At 50.3% G+C, this 20,206-nt stretch overlaps 1 protein-coding gene and 1 pseudogene across 1 annotated transcript in view; one reads left to right on the top strand and one right to left on the bottom strand.

The window, feature by feature from the left end:
• Positions 1 to 4,256: 4,256 nt before the first annotated feature.
• Positions 4,257 to 5,378, bottom strand: LOC133058491 (beclin-1-like; annotated as a pseudogene).
• An 11,620-nt stretch (positions 5,379 to 16,998) lies between these two features.
• Positions 16,999 to 20,206, top strand: part of PDE6B (phosphodiesterase 6B) — a 28,522-nt gene continuing 25,314 nt past the window's right edge. Inside the window, exons 1-3 of the mRNA XM_061145125.1 lie at positions 16,999 to 17,466; positions 19,561 to 19,713; positions 19,958 to 20,047. Of these exons, the coding sequence (XP_061001108.1) occupies positions 16,999 to 17,466; positions 19,561 to 19,713; positions 19,958 to 20,047 (711 nt within the window). The remainder of the gene's footprint in view (positions 17,467 to 19,560; positions 19,714 to 19,957; positions 20,048 to 20,206) is intronic.

A 20,206-nucleotide genomic window follows, 5' to 3' on the forward strand; every position in this document is an offset into this window, starting at 1 on the left:
TTCTTGGAGTGGAATTTTTAGGTTTTGTCTTAAGTTTATATTTAATTTTATAAGAAGCTGACCAGTTGTCTTCCACAGTGGCTATACCATCCTGCATTCCCCTGAGCTATGAATGAAAGTTCCCTACAGGCCGTCCCTTCACCAAACCTTGGTGCTATCAGCAGTCTTCTTAGTAATGTTGACCATATGATTTTGATTGGAATCGTACTGAACCTGTAGATTAATTTGAGCATAACTGATATGTTAGCAATATTGAGTCTTCTGCTCCATGAACACAGTTTATCTCTACATTTACTTAGATCTTTATTAATTTCTCTCAATATTTTATAGTTTTCAGTATAAAGGACTTGCACACATTTTGTTAAATTTACCTTTAAGTATTTTATATATTTAATCCTTCTTTAATTATTACTTTAAATAAACTTTTGTTGTCCAATTGTTTGTTACAAGGATATGGAGATATGTTTGATTTTTAAGTTGCCTTTTAAACCTGCAACCTTGCTAAATTGACTTATGCTAGCAGCCATTTTTTAGATTTCTTAACATTTTCTATATAAACTATTATATCACAGGTAAGTAGAAACAATTTTAATGCTTTCTTCCCCACCTGCATGCCTTTTATTTCTATTTCTTACTTTATTGTATGGAATAGACCCTCATGCATAGTAGCAAATAAAAGTTACAGGAGTAACAATCCTTGCCTTATTCCTGATTTTTTCAGCTGCACCATGTCATGTGGGATCTTAGTTCTCTGACCAGTGGCAGCTTGGGGTCCTAATCACTAGACAGCCAGGAAAGTCCCTATTGTTCCTGATTTCAGTGGGAAATCATTTTGATCTTTCATCCTTAAGTATAATGTATGCTCTAGCTTTTGAGGAGAAAGTTTTCACTGGGTTGAAATCCATTTCTAGCTATCTGAGAGTTGTTGTTGTTTTTTAATCACGAACAAGTGACGAGTTTTCTCAAGTTTTTGTTGTTGCTGCTGTTGTATTTGCTGAGATTATTATATGGTTTTTCCTTTTCAGTCTGTTAGTATGGTAAATTACATTCATTGTATTCCTGAGCTAAATTTCACTTGGTTATTCTCACGCAAGTAGCATCTGGTACCTATTATCAGGAATACAAATACTTCTGCTCACTACATCTTGGTCTAGACATCACCAGGGAAAACACAAAACAGTCAAGCACTGGATGGAACAAGCTTTACTCACACAGGGACGTGACAGTGCAAAATGACAGTTTCACTAGTGTTGAAGCTCCCATGGCCAGCGGGTCCTTCCCAGCAGTTGAGATGTGGCCCAGAGCAGCATGCACACCACTTGTGCTGCAGCAGGAGGACCCCGTCTCCCCAAACGTGAAACAGATATGGGGCTGGTCAGGGGCCCATGGCACACACTGTTAAGCAGAAAAAAGGAACATACTGTGAGCCTGAAAGAGGGAAAAATATTCCAAAGCAATAAGCAAAGTACAGTCTGAAACTCTTTACTTCTTGGTGAGGAGATGCTCCTGAGGCCCAATCTTATGCCACCAAGGCAGAGGTTAAAAGACTGCCTTTCTCAGCAGTCATAATGGTTCCATCCTTTTCATACTGGGCTCACATAATTTGCTATTATTTTGTTGAAGATTTTTGTGGCTGGGCTAGTGAGGGATATTATTTTTAGCTTCCTTGTAATATTTTGTCCTGTCTAGTGTTACAGTGATGCTAACTTCACTAAACGAGTTGGGAAGTACTCCCTTACCTTCTCTGTTCTGAAGAATCTGTGTAGAACTGGTATTATTTCCTCCTTCAGTGTTTGGTAGAATTCACTTGTGAAGCCATGTGGGGTTAAAGTTTTCTTTCTGGGATGATTTTAACTCTAAGTTCAATTTTTAAAAGCAGTTGTAGGGCTATTCAGGTTATATAATTTTCTTGAATAAGCATTAGTAATTTGTGTCTTTTGCCTATTACAATAAAATTTTCAGATTTGTTGGCATAAAGTTGTCCACAATATTCCCTTCAAAGTTGTGATTTTTATTGTATGTAAAATATATCTCAAAAAGCTGAAAGAGTAAAAGGTTTAAAAAAATTTTTTAAGTTTTTTTAATGTTTGTAGGATCTGTAGTGAAATTCCCTCTTTCATTCCTAATATTGATAGTCTGCATTTTTTTTTCTGGGCAGTTATCAGACTGCAGTCGATCTTTTATTACAAATCATTAAATCTCCCCACAAGGTCTTAAACAGTATTAAACACCATTTCATATCTCTTAACACAGAGCAGACCAGGCATTCCGTACTGGAACCAAGTGAGAAGTGTTGAATTTCAAGCTTCTGATCACATCACATGGTGACCAAAGCCTGTGTCATTTTCTCATGTTATCCAACTGTGCATCTCACACTTTTTGTCCTCTCAGTGGAGACAAAAGTTTCTAGTTCATGTTCTAAGTGCAGGAAGCTGAGAGAGACAAACTCCAGTGAAAACACATCAATCTCAATTCAACTCAGTTTAAAACAAAAAAAGCAAACTTAAATTATTTGTTTTGAGGAGACAAAGGGAAAGGAAGGCATGAGGTTAAGAGTAAATACTAAGCAACCTAGATGCCCATCAGCAGATGAATGGATAAGGAAGCTGTGGTACATATACACCATGGAATATTACTCAGCTGTTAAAAAGAATTCATTTGAATCAGTCCTAATGAGATGGATGAAACTGGAGCCCATTATACAGAGTGAAGTAAGCCAGAAAGATAAAGAACATTACAGCATACTAACATATATATATGGAATTTAGAAAGATGGTAACGATAACCCTATATGCAAAACAGAAAAAGAGACACAGAAATACAGAACAGACTTTTGAACTCTGTGGGAGAAGGTGAGGGTGGGATGTTTCGAAAGAACAGCATGTATACTATCTATGGTGAAACAGATCACCAACCCAGGTGGGATGCATGAGACAAGTGCTCGGGCCCGGTGCACTGGGAAGACCCAGAGGAATCGGGTGGAGAGGGAGGTGGGAGGGGGGATCGGGATGGGGAATACGTGTAAATCTATGGCTGATTCATATCAATGTATGACAAAACCCACTGAAATGTTGTGAAGTAATTAGCCTCCAACTAATAAAAAAAAAATTTTTTTTTAAATTTTTTTAAATAAATTAATTAAAAAAAAAAAAACAGTAAAAACTATGACAAAGACCAGATGCTATACATAGCATGTCGTAGTTCTGGAAACTATCTCTTATATGATATTTTAAAATGAAGTGGCTTTTGTGGATTTTTTTTTTCTCTTTTCGTATTGTAAACATATGCTATTTAATAGTAGCCAAATTTAACACTTTTTTTTTTTAAACAAAGCAAAATTGAAAGCCTTTAAGGCAAATGAACTCCTAAGGAAAAAAGACAGTCATTTGTTATAAAACTGTGAGAATACCCAAGCAAGACCCCACTTAAGATTCATCAGCATGAACCTGAGAGCTTCTGTCCACTGTTCCTCGGAGTTAAACTGAGTTTGAATGGAACAGGGGCCACCACTGCCTCCTGTGTCTTCAGTTTGCCTCTATCCACAGCCGTCCTGCAGGTGAGAGCAGCAGAACTCATTAGTAACTGAGATCTGAGTTAGGTCAGTTCAGGCAAATGGGCAGGGACTTGATCATGGGACCATTCACGTCATTTTATCTATTAACTCTTGGCGAGGAACAGTAGTGCATTTTGGATTTGTTTGAAAGCCCAACATCAAGAAGGCTGTCCCAAGAGCCTCATTGTCATTGTGGAGCGCAGGGACAGGACACACACCCACACAGGTGAGAAGCCTGGAGCAGAGGGTGAGTGAGGGGGACAGTTCTCTTCACTGTTTCCTAGGCACCCCTCACTCATGGGGAGGGTAGGGAGGCAGAAGAAAAGAAATGCTTTGTTTTGCGGTGATGGAAGCAGCTCAGGCTTACTCTCTTAAGTAAGGTGCCCATCTGTCTCTGGGCTCCTACAAAATTTAATCAAAGAAAGCATTCCTGTATCTTTTCAAGGGCATAAGGGAAAACTTCCCTGAAACTGGAGAGCAGGCTTGAGCTCTGCACCAAGAAAATCCCCCACACCATCAAAGTCAACATTTTTCTCCAGGGATCAGGTGATCACACTTTCTTGCTTGCAGTGTTGGATCCATCCTGCCCATCAGTGTCATGGGATTTTACTCCGTTTTCAGCTTTTCCACCATGCATACTAGTTTTGCTTCCATTCTTACTGTGCCTTCCATTCTGCTCACTTTGGTCCTACTTTAGGTTCATTCAGCACTGGGGAATACTGACCTTAGATCTGTCTGTCAGAGACTCCAGATACGAATGGTTTCCATAGGGAACAAGTCAATACCTCTGAAATTTCAGACCCATCTTATTGCCCAGGGCATGGAGCAGCAATACTGTCTGGCCCCAAGCAGCATTAATCTCATTCCATTCCACAGGAACACTGGGCAGCTGACCTGGTCTGAAGTTATTGATTGTACCAAACTGCCCATTATGCCAAATGTAGAAGGTTGCATTAAAGACGTTAGTTTTCTTCAGCTTGTCCAGCTGCAGCTGGGCATAACGCATCTTGTTTTCTACACTCTTCAGCTCATCATCCAGTTCTAGCTGTTGTCTTTTAAATTCACTGTATTCCCTTTAATACTGAGCTTCCTCCTGATCCAATCTCTCAGCCTCAACCTGGACCTTCTTGAGATTTTCCACCACTATCTTCCAGTTCTTCTTCACGTCTTCCAGCTCTTGGATCAGCCTCTCCTCCTCTAATAGCAGCTCCTGTAGCTCCAACCCAAGCTGTTCGCTGTCATCTTCATTCATTTGCTCTAAGATCTCCAAAGAGCGTTTGTAGTTCTGACACTCGTTTTCATTGAGTGACATTGAGCTGAGTGTCCAGCTGGTCTAAGAGAGTGTCTGTGCATTCCTCACACAGGGGGTGATCCACATCTGTCTGGCCTGACATGATGTCAAAAAGGTCCCCAGTGACCTTCAGTCTTCGGCTGAGGTTCTCCATGGTGTCACCATCAGATGCCTCCCCAATCAGAGTGAAGCTGTTGGCACTTTCTGTGGACATCAGCCTAGCTGGGGGGATGAATCTGTGAGAGACACCATCCTGGCGAGTTTCAATAAATGGCTCCTCTCCTGAGTTAGCCTCTTCCTCCTGGGTCTCTGCTGGTTTTAGCTGGGCTGTGGCAAGTAATGGAGCTGTGAGCCCCTGGATGGTGACACAGTCCAGGACCTTGAAGCTCGTGTCCAGTTTCAGAGGCTGGCTGCAGCGCTGACACATGAAGCTCACCTGCATGGTGCTGCTGGATGTCTTAGACCCCTGCATCCCTCGGGACCTGGAGCCCGCCACCCTGATCCGGTCTACCGCGGGGGTACCACGGCCTCGGGTCTGTCTATGAGCAGGACTTCCAAGACTGCCATCACCCAGCCTTCACTGCATTTTTTTTTTTTTCTTTATCAGTTTGGCTAGAGGTTTGTCAGTTTTTGGTCATTTCCAGAAACTACTTTCTAACTTCTTTTCTTTATTTTTGGCTTTATATTTCATTGATTCTGCTCTTTTATTTTCCCCTCTTTTTTCTGCTTACTTTGGCTTTAGCTTGCTCTTTTTTTTTCTAGTTCTGATTTGAGACCTTTCTTGTTTTCTTATACAATCTTTTAATGCATTAATTTCCCTTTAAGCATTGCTTAGTGGCTTACACAACAATGAGTGAATTGATTCGCTTAATTTGAACTTGAATTCATAAAAAAAAATTCACTTTTTCTTTATATGCCCACCATAACTTTTTAAGATGCTACCTGATGGAAGATACTAGAAGATAGTACTCAAACTGGAAGACAGGAGCTGGGGGAGCAGATGGGTGGTGGGTGGGTAGATAGGTGGATAAATAGGACATGTGGATAAGATAAAATACAAGAGGGACTTGGACCAATGGTGATAATGTGTCATAAACTGGGGAACAAGATTAACCCAACTCTGATCTGTGGTTAAAAAAGAAGTTAACTTCCTGTGTTGTGCTGCAGTAGTAATCAGATTCAGATGAGTGTGGCTTACAACAGTCAACGTATCCCTCACTCATACTTCACAGTCACAGGTCTGTCTTCTTCATTCTAGGACCCAAATAGCCCCTTTGGGGATGTGATGTGTTCAGCAAAGAGGGATAAAAGGCAGTGGAGCCCCATGGCTGTTTAGAAGGGCCTTTCTTGCTTCCTCCTGAGACAGGCTGGGACCTGGGCCCCTTTGCTGCCATACTTGCACCTGGACACACCTCTCCTCCAGAAACAAAATGCAAAAAAAAAAAAAAAAAAAAATACATAGGGCCAAAAATAACCACATACCTGCACAATTGAGCCAAATTCTGAACAAAAGTTGCCAAAAGACCAAAAAAAAAAAAAAAAAAAAAATCCAACTGCCACTTCTGAAGAGCCAGAAGCAAAATCAGGGGGTCAAGAGCAAAAGCAGAGTACAGATGCCCCCTGCATTCAATATCACCAAAGGGCAAATCACCTCAACCACCGGCCGGCCCAACCCCTGGACACACCCCTACCCTCACCCCATATAAGGAACAAGCTCACCAGGGAACTTTCCCCAGGGAGAAAGTGAGCTGCATCAGTCAGTTTCAGATCCTCAGTGGTGTTCAACTCTTTGCAACCCCATGGACTGCAGCACGTCAGGCTTTTCTGTCCATCACCAACTCCTGGAGCTTGCTCAAACTCAGGTCCATCAGGTCGGTAATGCCATCCAACCATCTCATCCTCTGTCGCCCCCTTCTCCTCCTGCCCTCAATCTTTCCCAGCATCAGGGTCTTTCCCAATGAGTCAGTTCTTTGCATCACGTGGCCAAAGTAGTAGAGCTTCAGCTTCACCATCAGTCCTTCCAATGAATATTCAGGACTGATTTCCTTTAGGATGGACTGGTTGGATCTCCTTGCTGTCCAAGGGACTCTCAAGAGTCCTCTCCAACACCACAGTTCAAAAGCATCAATTCTTTGGTGCTCAGCCTTTTTTGTGGTCCAACTCTCACATTCATACATGACTACTGGAAAAACCACAACTTTGACTAGACGGATGTTTGTCAACAAAGTGATGTCTCTGCTTTTTAATATTCTATCTAGGTTGGTCATAGCTTTTCTTCCAAGGAGCAAGCATCTTTTAATTTCATGGCTGCAGTCACCATCTGCAGCGATTTTGGAGCCCAGAAAAATAAAGTCAGACACTGTTTCCGCTGTTTCCCCATCTATTTGCCATGAAGTGATGGGACCGAATGCCATGATCTTAGTTTTCTGAATGTTGAGTTTTAAGCCAGATTTTTCACTCTCCTCTCTCACTTTCATCAAGAGGCTCTTTAATTCCTCTTCACTTTCTGCCATAAGGGTGGTGTCATCTGCATATCTGAGGTTATTGATATTTCTCCCGGCAGTCTTGATTCCAGCTTCTACTTCATCCAGCTCGGCATTTCACATGATGTAGTCTGCATAGAAGGGTGACAATATACAGCCTTGACATACTCTTTTCCCAATTTGGAACAAGTCCGTTGTTCCATGTCCGGTTTTAACTGTTGCTCTTGACCTGCATACAGATTTTTCAAGAGGTAGGTAATGTGGTCTGGTATTCCCATCTCTTTAAGAATTTTCCAGTTTGTTATGATCCACACAGTCAAAAACTTTGGCATAGTCAATAAAGCAGAAGTAGAAGTTTTTCTGGAACTCTCTTGCTTTTTGGATGATCCAATGGATGTTGGCAATTTGAACTCTGGTTCTTCTGCCTTTTCTAAATCCAACTTGAACATCTGGAAGTTCTCGGTTCATGTACTGTTGAAGCCTCACTCGGAGAATTTTGATCATTACTTTGCTAAGATTTTAGATGAGTGCGATTGTGTGGTAGTTTGAGCATTCTCTGGTATTGCCTTTCTTTGGGCTTGGAATGAAAACTGACCTTTTCCAGTCCTGCGGCCACTGCTGAGTTTTCCAAATTTGCTGGCGTTTTAGTGCAGCACTTTAACAGCATTATCTTTCAGGATTTAAAATAGCTCAACTGGAATTCCATCACCTCCACTAGCTTTGTTCATAGTAATGCTTCCTAAGGCCCACTTGACTTCAGACTCCAGAATGTCTGGCTCTAGGTGAGTGATCATACCATCATGGTTATCTGGGTCATTAAAATCTTTTTTGTATAGTTCTTCTGTGTATTCCTGCCACCTCTTCTTAATATCTTCTGCTTCTGTCAGGTCCATACCATTTCTGTCCTTTATTGTGCCCATCTTTGCATAAAATGTTCCCTTGGTACATTATCTCTAATTTTCCCAAAGAGATCTCTAGTCTTTCCCTTTCTATTGTTTTCCTCTATTTCTTTTCATTGATCACTTAGGAAGGCTTTCTTTTGTCCCCTTGGTATTCTTTGGAACTCTGCATTCAGATGGGCTTATCTTTCCTTTTCTCCTTTGTCTTTAGCGTCTCTTCTTTTCTCAGCTATTTGTAAGGCCCCCTCAGACAGCCATTTTGCTTTTTTGCATTTCTTTTTCTTGAGAACTTGTTTGTCTTCACTCCCCTCTGCTGCAGCAGGGACCCCAGTAAAGCCTTGACGGAACTTCTTGTCTGGGCTCTGTTGATAGGGGAAAGCCAAGCACCCTGGTATCACTCCCACATCCCATTAGCCAAAGCCACAGGTCAGCTGCCTGAGGTCAATTGCAGGGATGGAGCTGATGAAGTTTAATCCTCTTACCAGACCATCAGCCACTGCTTTATGACCCCCGCTGGGCAGTGGTATTTTATCCCAACTCCATACTTGTTATCTACCTTGCAGTCACAGTTTCTTCTGGGCAGACAAATCCTTTGAACCAGAATATTTGGTCACAGGACTTTTCAGTGTCCTCTTGGCCCTTGCGTCTGTGGTCATCACCTGAGTTTTCTGTCTCAGTCAGTCTCACATCCCCTCTGAAGTTAGGGCCCACCATTTCAGCTTGTTCCCTGTTCATGCAGACACTTCCCATGGTGGGCCCCACTCTGAGAGTCACACTCAGGCCCCAGAACCTACTGGTCTGATTCTCTGGGGAGCCCTGGTTCATACAATAATAGTTGAACATCCCCTACAGGTTCAGAAAAGCTGCTCAAAGGACTGAACCAATACCTGTTGAGGAGGGTGGACTCCAGGTTCCCTTCACATTCTCGGCTCTTCCCTCCTTCGGCCTTGACCCTGCCCTCATGCTTGCCTTTCCCAGGACAGCCAGGTCTAGGCAGCCACTGTGCATGCCCAGGAGGAGGGAGTCGTGACTGGCCGGAGTGGCCTGGCTGCCTCCCCCTCCTCAGTGGCAGCTGTCAGTGGCTCCAAGCTGATCCCTGCCAGCCTCTGGCCCTAGGACGAGGCTGTGGCTGGTTTAGACCAGCAAACTATAGCTCACGGCCGCACATGGCTCACTACCTGCATTCGCCTTGTAGGGCTGCCCTCACCCAGTACACAAAGTAGAGGCTTCAACAGTTTATTATCTCTCAGTTCTGGAGGCTAGAAGTCTAGGCCTCAGAGCTGGTCCCTTCAGGGGAATCCGTTCCAGGACTCTGTCCAACCCCTGGTGGTGGTTGGCAGTCCTTGGTGTCTCTTTGTTTGTAGATAAATCACCCAGCCTCTGTCTCCATCCATGAATGTCCTCCTCTGTACCTTTTCTTATAAAGACAACACTTAATCCAGTAGAAAAGGAGTACATCAAGGCTGTGTATTCTCACCCTTCTTATTTAACTTCTATGCAGAGTACATCATGAGAAACACTGGGCTGGACAAAGCACAAGCTGGAATCAAGATTGCCGGTAGAAATATCAATAACCTCAGATATGCAGATGACACCACCCTTATGGCAGAAAGTGAAGAGGAATTAAAGAACCTCTTGATGAAAGTGAAGGAGAAGAGAGAAAAAGTTGGCTTAAAGCTCAGCATTCAGAAAACTAAGATCATGGCATTCGGTCCCATCACTTCATGGCAAATAGATAGGGAAACAGTGTCTGACTTTATTTTTCTGGGCTCCAAAATTGCTTCAGATGGTGACTGCAGCCATGACATTAAAAAATGCTTGCTCCTTGGAAGAAGAGCTATGACCAACCTAGACAGCATATTAAAAAGCTGAGACATTACTTTGCCAACAAAGGTCCATCAAGTCAAAGCTATGGTTTTTCCAGTAGTCACGTATGGATGTGAGAGTTGGACCACAAAAAAGGCTGAGCACCAAAGAATTGATGCTTTTGAACTGTGGTGTTGGAGAAGACTCTTGAGCATCCCTTGGACTGCAAGGAGATCCAACCGGTCCATCCTAAAGGAAATCAGTCCTGAATATTCATTGGAAGGACTGATGGTGAAGCTGAAACTCCAGTACTTTGGCCACCTGATGCAAAGAGCTGACTCATTTGAAAAGATCCTGATGCTGGGAAAAATCAAGGGTGGGAGGAGAAGCAGATGGCAGAGGATGAGATGGTTGGATGGCATCACTGACTTGAAGGACATGAGTTTGAGTGGACTCCAGGAGTTGGTGATGGACAGGGAGGCCTGGCGTGCTGCAGTCCATGGGGTCGCAAAGAGTCAGACACGACTGAGCGACTGAACTGAACTGAACTGAATCCAGTAGAGCTCATCTTAACTGGGTTACATCTGCAAAGACTGTAGAGGGCTTCGCTGATGACTCAGACGGTAAAGAATTTGCTGCCAATGCAAGAGACCCAGGTTCAATCCCGAGGTCGGGAAGATCCCCTGGAGGAGGAAATGGCAACGCATTCCAGTATTCTCGCCTGGAGAATTCTATGGACAGAGGAGCCTGGCAGGCTGCAGTTCATGGGGTCACAAAGAGTCAGACACAACTGAGCGACTACCACTGTGAAGACTATTTCCAAATAGATTCCCTTTCACAGATTCCAGGCTAAAAAAACAAAAGGCAGATGTTGATCCACTGGGGAGTTCTTTGCAGTTTTAAAAAAGACCAAGCCCTATGGTACCAGGGGGATGCCTGGTCCTACTTCCCTGCCCCCTGAAGCTCTCCTGTGAACCCCTCAACCCACCCCATGGAGGTGGAATGCTACTTGGTTGCAGTCATAGCCACAGGTCCTTTTCTGATTGAGTTAAGCAAAGCTGTTAAAATTCTGTAAGCTTGAAGGATTCCATCTCTTCTGCCCTCTGCCCCTGGATCCATGTAGGTAACGGCCTGGGTGAGTGTGGGTTGCTCCCAGCTCTGGCCAGGGAGGCAGGCAGTGTTAGCAAGGCCACCTGGCACTACCCAAAGTCACACCTTCTCTGGAGGGCTGGCAGCAAAGGTGACATTCCCTCCATACCAACTCTCTGCTGTTCCAGGACTGGGGTGGAGAACAGGCAGCATTTCAGTCAATTCAGTTCAGTCACTCGGTCGTGTCCAACTCTGTGACCCCATGGACTACAGCACGCCAGGGTTCCCTGTCCCTTCCAGAGCTTACTCAAACTCATGCCCATAGAGTTGGTGATGCCATCCAACCATCTCATCTTCTGTTGTCCCTTCTCCTCCTGCCCTCAATCTTTCCCAGCATCAGGGTCTTCTCCAATGAGTCAGTTCTTCACATCAGGTGGCCAAAGTGTTGGAGTTTCAGCTTCACCATCAGTCTTTCCAATGAATATTCAGGACTGATTTCCTTTAGGATGGACTGGTTGGATCTCCTTGCAGTCCAAGGAACTCTCAAGAGTCTTCTCCAACACCACAGTTCAGAAGCATCAATTCTTTGGCACTAAGCTTTCTTTATGGTCCAACTCTCACGTCCATACGTGACCACTGGAAAAAGCATAGCTTTGACTTGATGGACCTTTGTTGGCAAAGTAATGTCTCAGCTTTTTAATATGCTGTCTAGGTTGGTCATAGCTTTTCTTCCCAGGAGCAAGCATCTTTTAATTTCATGGCTGCAATCACCGTCTGCAGCATTTACCTCCCCTCAAAACCCAAACAGAAACATCCTAAGTGTCCATGAACAGGAGACTAAGTAAGTCAGGGAAGCTCCACAAAATGGAACTCTGTGCAGCCCCTAAAAAGTAATAGCAGGCCAGAAATGACCCGTGCCCTGGGTCCGAGTACAGAATCGCTGGCTTGGACATGTGGGCAGACAGAAGGCAGTCTGGAGGGAGGGCAAAGCTCCTGGCACAGTATGGCTCTAGCGAGTGCAGCTGCGTCTCTGCTGGACCCACCAGCCCCTCCAGGGAGGTGGTGGCGTGATTCTCAGTGTTGCTGGCTCTCCAACAGTGTCAGTTCTCACACGCTCAATGTCAGTTGGAGAGCTGCCTCCTGTTCAGTGCTGACCCACGGGAACACTGCCTCAGACCCTGCTGTGGCCCCGGGGTTGTGCCCCAGGCCCTGCCTCTGGTCCACCTCAGCCCCCTGACCACCCACCTGGAGCTGGGGGTGGGCACAGTCCCCCTTGGCCGCTTCTCCTGCCACTTTTGCCACCCCGGCGGGCGGCAGGCCACCCGAGTTTCTGAGTGGCTGCCCCTGCGGGCTGGGGCACCCACACCCCGTGGGGCAAACTGTAGCCAGTGGGGAGGGGAGGTTGGAGGGAAGGCCATGACCACGTCCCCCTTCCTCGGCTGTGCCAGGGCCCGGGGCCGAGTGGTTGCACCTGCTGCCCAGCCAGCTGCGTCTCTGGCTCCTGGTGAACCAGGGCGTGCTCTCTGCCCAGGCTGCTACCCCAGGACTGCGTCTCTCCTGTGAGGTGCTTGCCCTGGGCTCTACTCAGTGAATCAGCCACGCAGGACAGGACCAGATGCCCCAGATCTTAGAGGCTCAAACAGCTTCGTGTCTCATGGTCTGTGGGTCAGTCATTCGGGCTGGGCTGAGCTGGGTACTTCTGCCAGTCTTGTCTGCAGTCACATTGCAGCCATGGTCAGCTGGTAGGTGACTGAGGCTGGAAGGCCAGCCTCTGGCCCACCCGGAGACTCAGCCTCTCCACGGGCACCACCACTGCCCCTGCCACTGGGGGTGGGCTCATAAGGGACCGCAGTCATCCTTAGTCTCCCTGGGGGCTCTGCAGACCCTGCAGGGTGGGGCCCAGGGTGTCCCGACCGTCTTTGGAGGAAGCACATCCTGCCTCCTGCTGCTGTGTCTGCCCTCTGTGTACCACGTGGCTCGTGCTGCTGCCCTCCAGCTGCACCCCCGGAAGGGTGTAGGTCCCCACTCCACTCTGCAGGCTCTAGCACATCAAGACCCAAGTCTATGCTACTCTGAAGATTATGGCAGCAGAGAGGGAAGAGGTTTCAGCTTCTGACACCACTGCCCAGACCAGCACAGACTGAGTGGCTCCCTCACCCCACCCACTCTTCCAGCCCCGCACCCACTCCCTCCAGGCCCCCAAGGGGGACCTCTGCTTTCTCCATGTCCCTGCCTGCCCTGCCCCTCAAGCTGTCCCTGTGCACCACGCCTGAGCCCCACGCCTCCTGGTTCCATTTCTCACCCAGAGCAACACAGCAAGAGGCTCGCTGGCTAGAGTCTGCCCTGGTGTCAGACAGTGGGTGCGGGCAGGGGTGCACGCCCACCCCAGCCTGGGTCTGAGCCGCTGAAGCTTCCCTCTGCCTCCCACATTTCCACCTGCCCCTCATCCCTCCAGTGACGTGCCTTGTGGAAGGACAAGGTCCTAATGGCTGTGTCCATTTTCTGTACCACAGAGTAACTGATATTTCGGAATGTGAACTCTGATTTCCTCACCCTTTCCATCCTCTTGCCTGGTTCATTTTAATTTCAGGGCACTTGTTCCTTATGAAATTGCATCCTCTCCACAGTTTGGGACAAGGACCTAGAACTCTCTCCATGTAATAGCTATACAGCTCCTGGGGCGGACTTACTGATAAAATCCCACACTATGATGAGGTAAAATTAGCAGGAACCTGGTGAAGTGGCAATCCCACATCTCCTCAAACACCTTCCAAGTTCACCTGTGGAGAAGTTACCTGCTGTGCCTGATGAACCCTTGAACAATAACAAAAAAAATGAAGATCATGGCATCCAGTCCCATCACTTCATAGAAAATAGATGGGGAAACAAGGGAAACAGTGAGGGACTTTATTTTTGGGGGCTCCAAAATCACTGCAGATGGTGACTGCAGCATGAAATTAAAAGACGCTTGCTCCTGGGAAGAAAAACCATAACCAACCTAGACAGCATATTAAAAAGCAGAGACATCACCTTGCTGACAAAGGTCCATCTAGTCAAAGCTATGGTTTTTCCAGTAGTCATGTATGAATGTGAGAGCTGGACCATAAAGAAGGCTGAGCACCAAAGAATTGATGCTTTTGAACTGTGGTGTTGGAGAAGATTCTTGAGAGTCCCTTGGACAGCAAGGAGATCCAACCAGTCCATCCTAAAGGAAATCAGTCCTGAATATTCATTGTAAGGACTGATGGTGAAGCTGAAACTCCAATACTTTGGCCACCAGATGTGAAGAGCTGACTCACTGGAAAAGACCCTAATGCTGGGAAAGATTGAAGGCAGGAAGAGAAAGGCATGACAGAAGATGAGATGGTTGGATGGCATCACTGACTCAATGGACATGAGTTTGAGCAAGCTCCAGGAGATGGTGAAGGACAGGGAAGCCTGGCGTGCTGCAGTCCATGGGGTCACAGAGTCGGACACAAGTGAGCGACTGAACAGCAACACGTGTGTGCCGCACAGGTGCATCTCAAAGGTGAATCTCACAGGTGCACCCCACAGGAGCCTCTCAGACACACCTCTCTGCACACCTTAAACGCACCCCTAAATGGAACATCTAATTGCATCGAGTCCACCCCTGGGGCTGCTCAAGAGCCTGGGACCCACCAGTGGGTGCATTGAGAAGTGAGGGGGGAGGAGCCCCCCTGCAGGTGAGGTGGCCAGGCGCTTACACCATGTGCCCAGGGCTCCTCAGGGCACTAATGCCTCAGCTCCCATACCTACGAGCACTTCAGGGGGCAGCAAAACCCACCAGCAAGTCACTGTGGGCCCCCTTCACGCCCACCCACTGCCACCAGGGGTCTCACGTGTATGCTCTGCCCCAGGACTCGCCAAGACCCTCCAGCAGCAGTGCCCCGAGCCCAGGGCCAGGCCCTCTGCCCCACACAAGGGAGAATCACTCCTCCTTTCCTCAGCCCTGCAGAGGCGGAGAGAGGAAAAGCAGAAACAGGTAAGGTGGCCCCCGGCGGGGTGAGCGCAGGGCCTGGGACACACACCCCCAGAAATCTGGCTCCTCTGGGCCATTTGGCCAGATGGTCACCTCGTTGTGGGCACCGCCCTCCCGTCCAGCACGGGCTGAACTCCAGCTTGTGGTGGGAGGGGGCCCTGGAAGCTGCCCGGAGCTGGATTTAGAGCGAGGTGACCCTCAGCCTGGGCCCCAGTCCGAGCTCTGCAGCTCTGGCCCACGGCAACTGTGCCCCCGCCCCACCTCTCACTGCCCCCCGGCCACAGCCACACTCCCTAATTTGGGAGAGCGGGGCCCTTAGTGCAGCCCTGAAAGGCCTCTGCTGCATGAAGAAGCGGAGGCGGGCAGCGTGGCTCCAGGCCGGCGCCCTGAGCTCAGCCAGCTGGGCCTTTGTGGCTGATGCAGCTGCCGGGCACCCGCCCAGGGCCCACACGGAAGGCCCCCCCGAATGGAGATTTGTGCTGAGCAAGCTTGTACAACCGCAAAGGTGCTGGCGCCACACTCCCACACGCATGTGCACATACGTATGCCCACACATGCCTGTCACGTCCACACATTTCCACCAGCTCAGCACACACAGCCCTGCCTCCTAGTTATGAGCATGATAACAACATAGACATGGCAACATGAGAAAGACAAGGAAACCTGAAGCCCTTCTCCCGGCCTTCCGTGACTCGGTCTCCAGCTAAACCGTTCCGCTTCCACCTCTGGCCAGGGTGCTCAGCACCCTTCTGGCTGCTGCAGAAGGTGAGCCCAGAACGCCAGCCCCCCCGACTCTGCTGAGTGATGTGCACGCTGGTCCCACGGTGGGCAGAGCTCCTACCCTTGACCGTGCTGCAGTCCCTGAGCACACGTGCCCACTCACATGCATGCATCCTCGTGCACACCCAGCATATGCACTCACATGCATGTGCACGTATCTGCACATGGTTTCTTGTGTGAAGGGAAGTGAAGGGAACTCTTACAACTGGAGAGTCAGGCAGACCTGGGGTGAGTCCTCCAGTTGTAACCCAAGCTTTTTCATCTCATCCCAGCTCACAGGGAGGTTGGGATCAGACCTCGAGGAGGGAGAGTGGCACAGCACTCAGCCGGAGGCCCCCGCTGCTGTCTGGGCCCACGGGTCCCTGTGTGAGGCCCAGACACACAGGCATGATCCCGTCTGTAACACCGGGTGGCGCTGGCAGAGCCACCCTGGGCTCTGTGTGAGCAGAGGGCCTGGCAGCCTGAGTGAGGGTGCCAACAAGTGGGGGCTGGGCCGAGAAGAGAGGAGTGTGGTGGGCGCTCATGGAGACCACTCCTAACTAGAGATGCGGGCTCTTGACAGAGACTAGCCCCCTCCTCGGTGCGAAGAGAAGGGGAGGCAGTGCAGAGCCCCTCCTGGGGCCCCTCCTCCACGCCTCCTCCCCTCTCCCTGCTTCCCTCCCCAGGGTGGGCAGCACATTCAGGGGTCTACCCCCACCCCCTGAGCAGAGCTCTGCCCCGCTGCCCAGCACACCTGAGCCCAGGTCTGGGGGCCCAGGAGACCTGGGGCTGCTGCCAGACCATCCCCAATCCTTGGGTGGCCCCTCGTGGCATTTGTGCCATCACCTCTCCCTGGGGGTGGGTGGAAGGGCCTGTCCCCATGCCAGGACCCCTGCCACAGGCAGAAGGCCCTGAGCTATTACCCTGCAGCCCCCAGCCTAGGGGGTCTGATGTTCCCAGGAAGCAGGCAGTCCGGGCCCCACGGGGAGGGAGGGCAGGCGTGGGTGGGTCAGCTGGTGTGGTAATCATCACTAAGACAGGCTTTGCTGATGACAGTGTTTGCTGGAGGGCCCTGTGCGCAGGGGCGGGTGCTGCTCTCGGACGGGTGTCTGGACACCATGAGCCTCAGTGAGGAGCAGGTGCACAGGTTCTTGGACCAGAACCCCGGCTTTGCGGACCAGTACTTTGGGAAGAAGCTGAGCCCGGAGGATGCGGCTCGCGCCTGTGAGGACGGGTGCCCCGAGGGCTGCGCCAGCTTCCGAGAGCTGTGCCAGGTAGAGGAGAGCGCGGCCCTGTTCGAGCTAGTGCAGGACATGCAGGAGAGCGTGAACATGGAGCGCGTGGTCTTTAAGATCCTGCGGCGCCTCTGCTCCATCCTGCATGCCGACCGCTGCAGCCTCTTCATGTACCGCCAGCGCAACGGCGTGGCCGAGCTCGCCACCCGCCTCTTCAGCGTGCAGCCCGACAGCGTCCTGGAGGACTGCCTGGTGCCTCCCGACTCCGAGATCGTCTTCCCGCTGGACATCGGGGTCGTGGGCCACGTGGCGCAGACCAAGAAGATGGTGAACATCCAGGACGTGATGGAGGTGGGATCCGTAGGCCCTGGGGGTGTTCAGGTTTTAGGAGGCAGCGAGTGGAGCAGAGCTAGCTCAGAGTTTGCCGGGGGAGGCCTGAGGGGGCAGGGGGGACGCCTGCTGCCCCTTGAGGCATGACTCCCTGGGCAGGGTTCAGGCAGGAAGAGCTCTGGGTAGGGACCGGTGCGGAGACCCAGGAAGGCGAGGCTGCTGGACCCCGGAACCCTGAGCTCGCAGCCTCGTCAGAGATTGCACCACCTGCCGGGGTGGGCAAGCTTGGCGGTTCAGAAATTGGTCCAGGTTCCCTGCTGGCCTAGTGGTTAGAACTCTGCACTTTCTCTGCTGTGGCCTGGGATTCAGTCCTTGGTGGGGGAGGAGATCCAAAAGTGTCCCGGCAAGAAAAAAAATTTAAAAAAAGAAGCTGGCCCAGGGCGCCCAGAGGACGAGGGACGGGACTGGGGTGGACACCTGCGAAGCGTGTGGGGAGGGGCCGATGGTGGGCACAGGAAGGGCTGGCCGCCTCTTCTGTCCTCCCCACCACCTTGGGAGGATCACAGGTCTCGCCTGGGAGTGGCTCCGCCCCCTCCCTTGATGCGAAGGGTCCAGAGGGAGGCACCCACAGGGACAGGCCGCTGCCGCAGCAGCAACCCCTCATCCCTCAAGACAAAAACAAACTTGTGGACGGACCCCCAGGCCCCTGGCTCCAGACTGCAATCCTCTTAAACTTATCTCCTCAAACAAGCCTTGGTCCGGTGACCTGAATATGCTAATCTCTGGGATTAGCTTCATTTCACTTCCTTTTTAGGAAATGGGTCACCCATGAATCAGAGGGTCCAGAGCGTAAATTACCAGGAAAACATCCTGCAGGAGTTGGGGGGCTGCACCGGGAGCCCCCCGCCACCCTCCCCCTCCCCCCGCTTCATCTCGCCTCTCCCCTCTGTGAGCCTCCACCCCCACCCCCCAACCCACACCTGTGCTGTTGGTTCTGAGGCTCTGGCCCAAATGGCCAGTGGGGGTGCCACCAGGTGGCTGCTGAGAACCGAGGGCTCGCGGGGAGACAGCGGGCAGAGGTTGAACACAGGGGAGAGTGGTGGTGCCCAGCAATGCCAGAGTCTCTGAACCCGCATAACTGAGGCATCTAGACTATGTCGTGGGGGGCAGTTGCTGTGTGGGGAAACTCCCAGGAAACTGGATGGCCTGGATGAGGGAGGAGGGCAGGACTGGGCAAGCCACGCAGAGCACGGATGGACCAGGAGGCAGGCGGGCCCAGGGATGCTGTGGTGACTGACCGACGACAGGGCCTGAGCAGTAGGCACAGAGTGGGGGCACTTTAAAGAAGTCCCAGGGCCTGGCTGGGTCTGAGGGACAGGGCGATAAGGCCCAGTTCCCCTTTCTGGGCTGGTGTGTGGATGCCAATCCTTGGAAAAGGGACAGGCGGGCAGGTGTTTCTGGGCATGAGGTCCAGGATGCAAAGGGCAACTGGACCAGAACAAAGCTCAGATGAGCTGTTTCCTTCAACCGGCCCCTGACCAGGGAGAGGCCCTGAAGAGCAACTCCAAGACTGAGGGAACCTGCTCTGGGGGCCAGGCAAGGACAGAGGTCTCTTTGTGGGGGCAAGAAACCCCGTGGAGCAGATGCCTGCTGGAGCAGGGCCCAGGAGGTCCATGGGGCTGGCAGACAGGTCCTAAGTGTGGGAGCGGGCTCAGGGCGGCTGAGGGCAGGAGGAGACTACAGCCCGGACCAGGAGGGGCTTGCAGACGCATGGACTAGACAGACTCAAGAGGCATCTGGAAGGCCAGTTAGCCAGATGGAAGCAGATGTGGAGGCACTAGGCCTGCTCATAGCCAAGCTCTGCAGTCTGCAGTTCAAGAGCTGGGGGTCGTTGGCTCTGAGATGGGGTGATAAGGACTGAGCCAAGCTGGAACCCCAAGCACAGGCCATTGGCCATGTCTGCGTGTGCTTCCCAGGCTCCTGATATCCAGGGCATGGCCCCCTGGGTCTTAGCACTGGCCTGGGCAGCTTAGCCGTGACCCCCAGGGACAGGGGGGACCAGGACTCCGGGTCCACAGAGCGATGGCCTCTCCCTTCTTTCCTCTCGTCTCGTAGTGCCCCCACTTCAGCTCCTTTGCGGATGAACTGACCGACTATGTGACGAGGAACATCCTGGCCACACCCATCATGAACGGCAAAGATGTCGTGGCTGTGATCATGGCTGTGAACAAGCTGGATGGCCCATGTTTCACAAGTGAAGATGAAGACGTGAGTGTCAGGGGACCCTCCGGCATGCACGCCTATGCCTGGGGGCAGTGTCTGCGTGGCCGCTCTCCTCATGTGGCCCCGGGGGCTCACCTGCTTGTCTGCTGCCAGTCAGCCCAGGGGCGAGGTCAGTGCGGTGTGTGTGGTCCCCACTCTCCACCGCTGGGCGTCTCCTCCGCAGACACACACCTGGCATGCATCTGAAAGCCGGGGTTTTTAACTGCTGCTGTCACAACCTCTGTTTCAGGTTTTCCTGAAATATCTGAACTTCGGGACATTAAACTTGAAGATCTACCACTTGAGCTACCTGCACAACTGCGAGACTCGACGTGGCCAGGTAACCTCACGCGCTGCCAGCCAGGCCAGCTCCACGCCCGCCCTCCGGGATGCCTGTGTGTGCCCAGGCATCTCTCAGGACAGAGGCATGTGGTGCCATGGGCACCTGGGTACCTTGAGGGAGAGGACCCAGGGCTTTGTGCTTGTGGGTCAGAGCTGT

The sequence above is a fragment of the Dama dama genome, chromosome 6 (genome assembly GCF_033118175.1).
Source record: "Dama dama isolate Ldn47 chromosome 6, ASM3311817v1, whole genome shotgun sequence".
Lineage (NCBI taxonomy): Eukaryota > Metazoa > Chordata > Mammalia > Artiodactyla > Cervidae > Dama > Dama dama.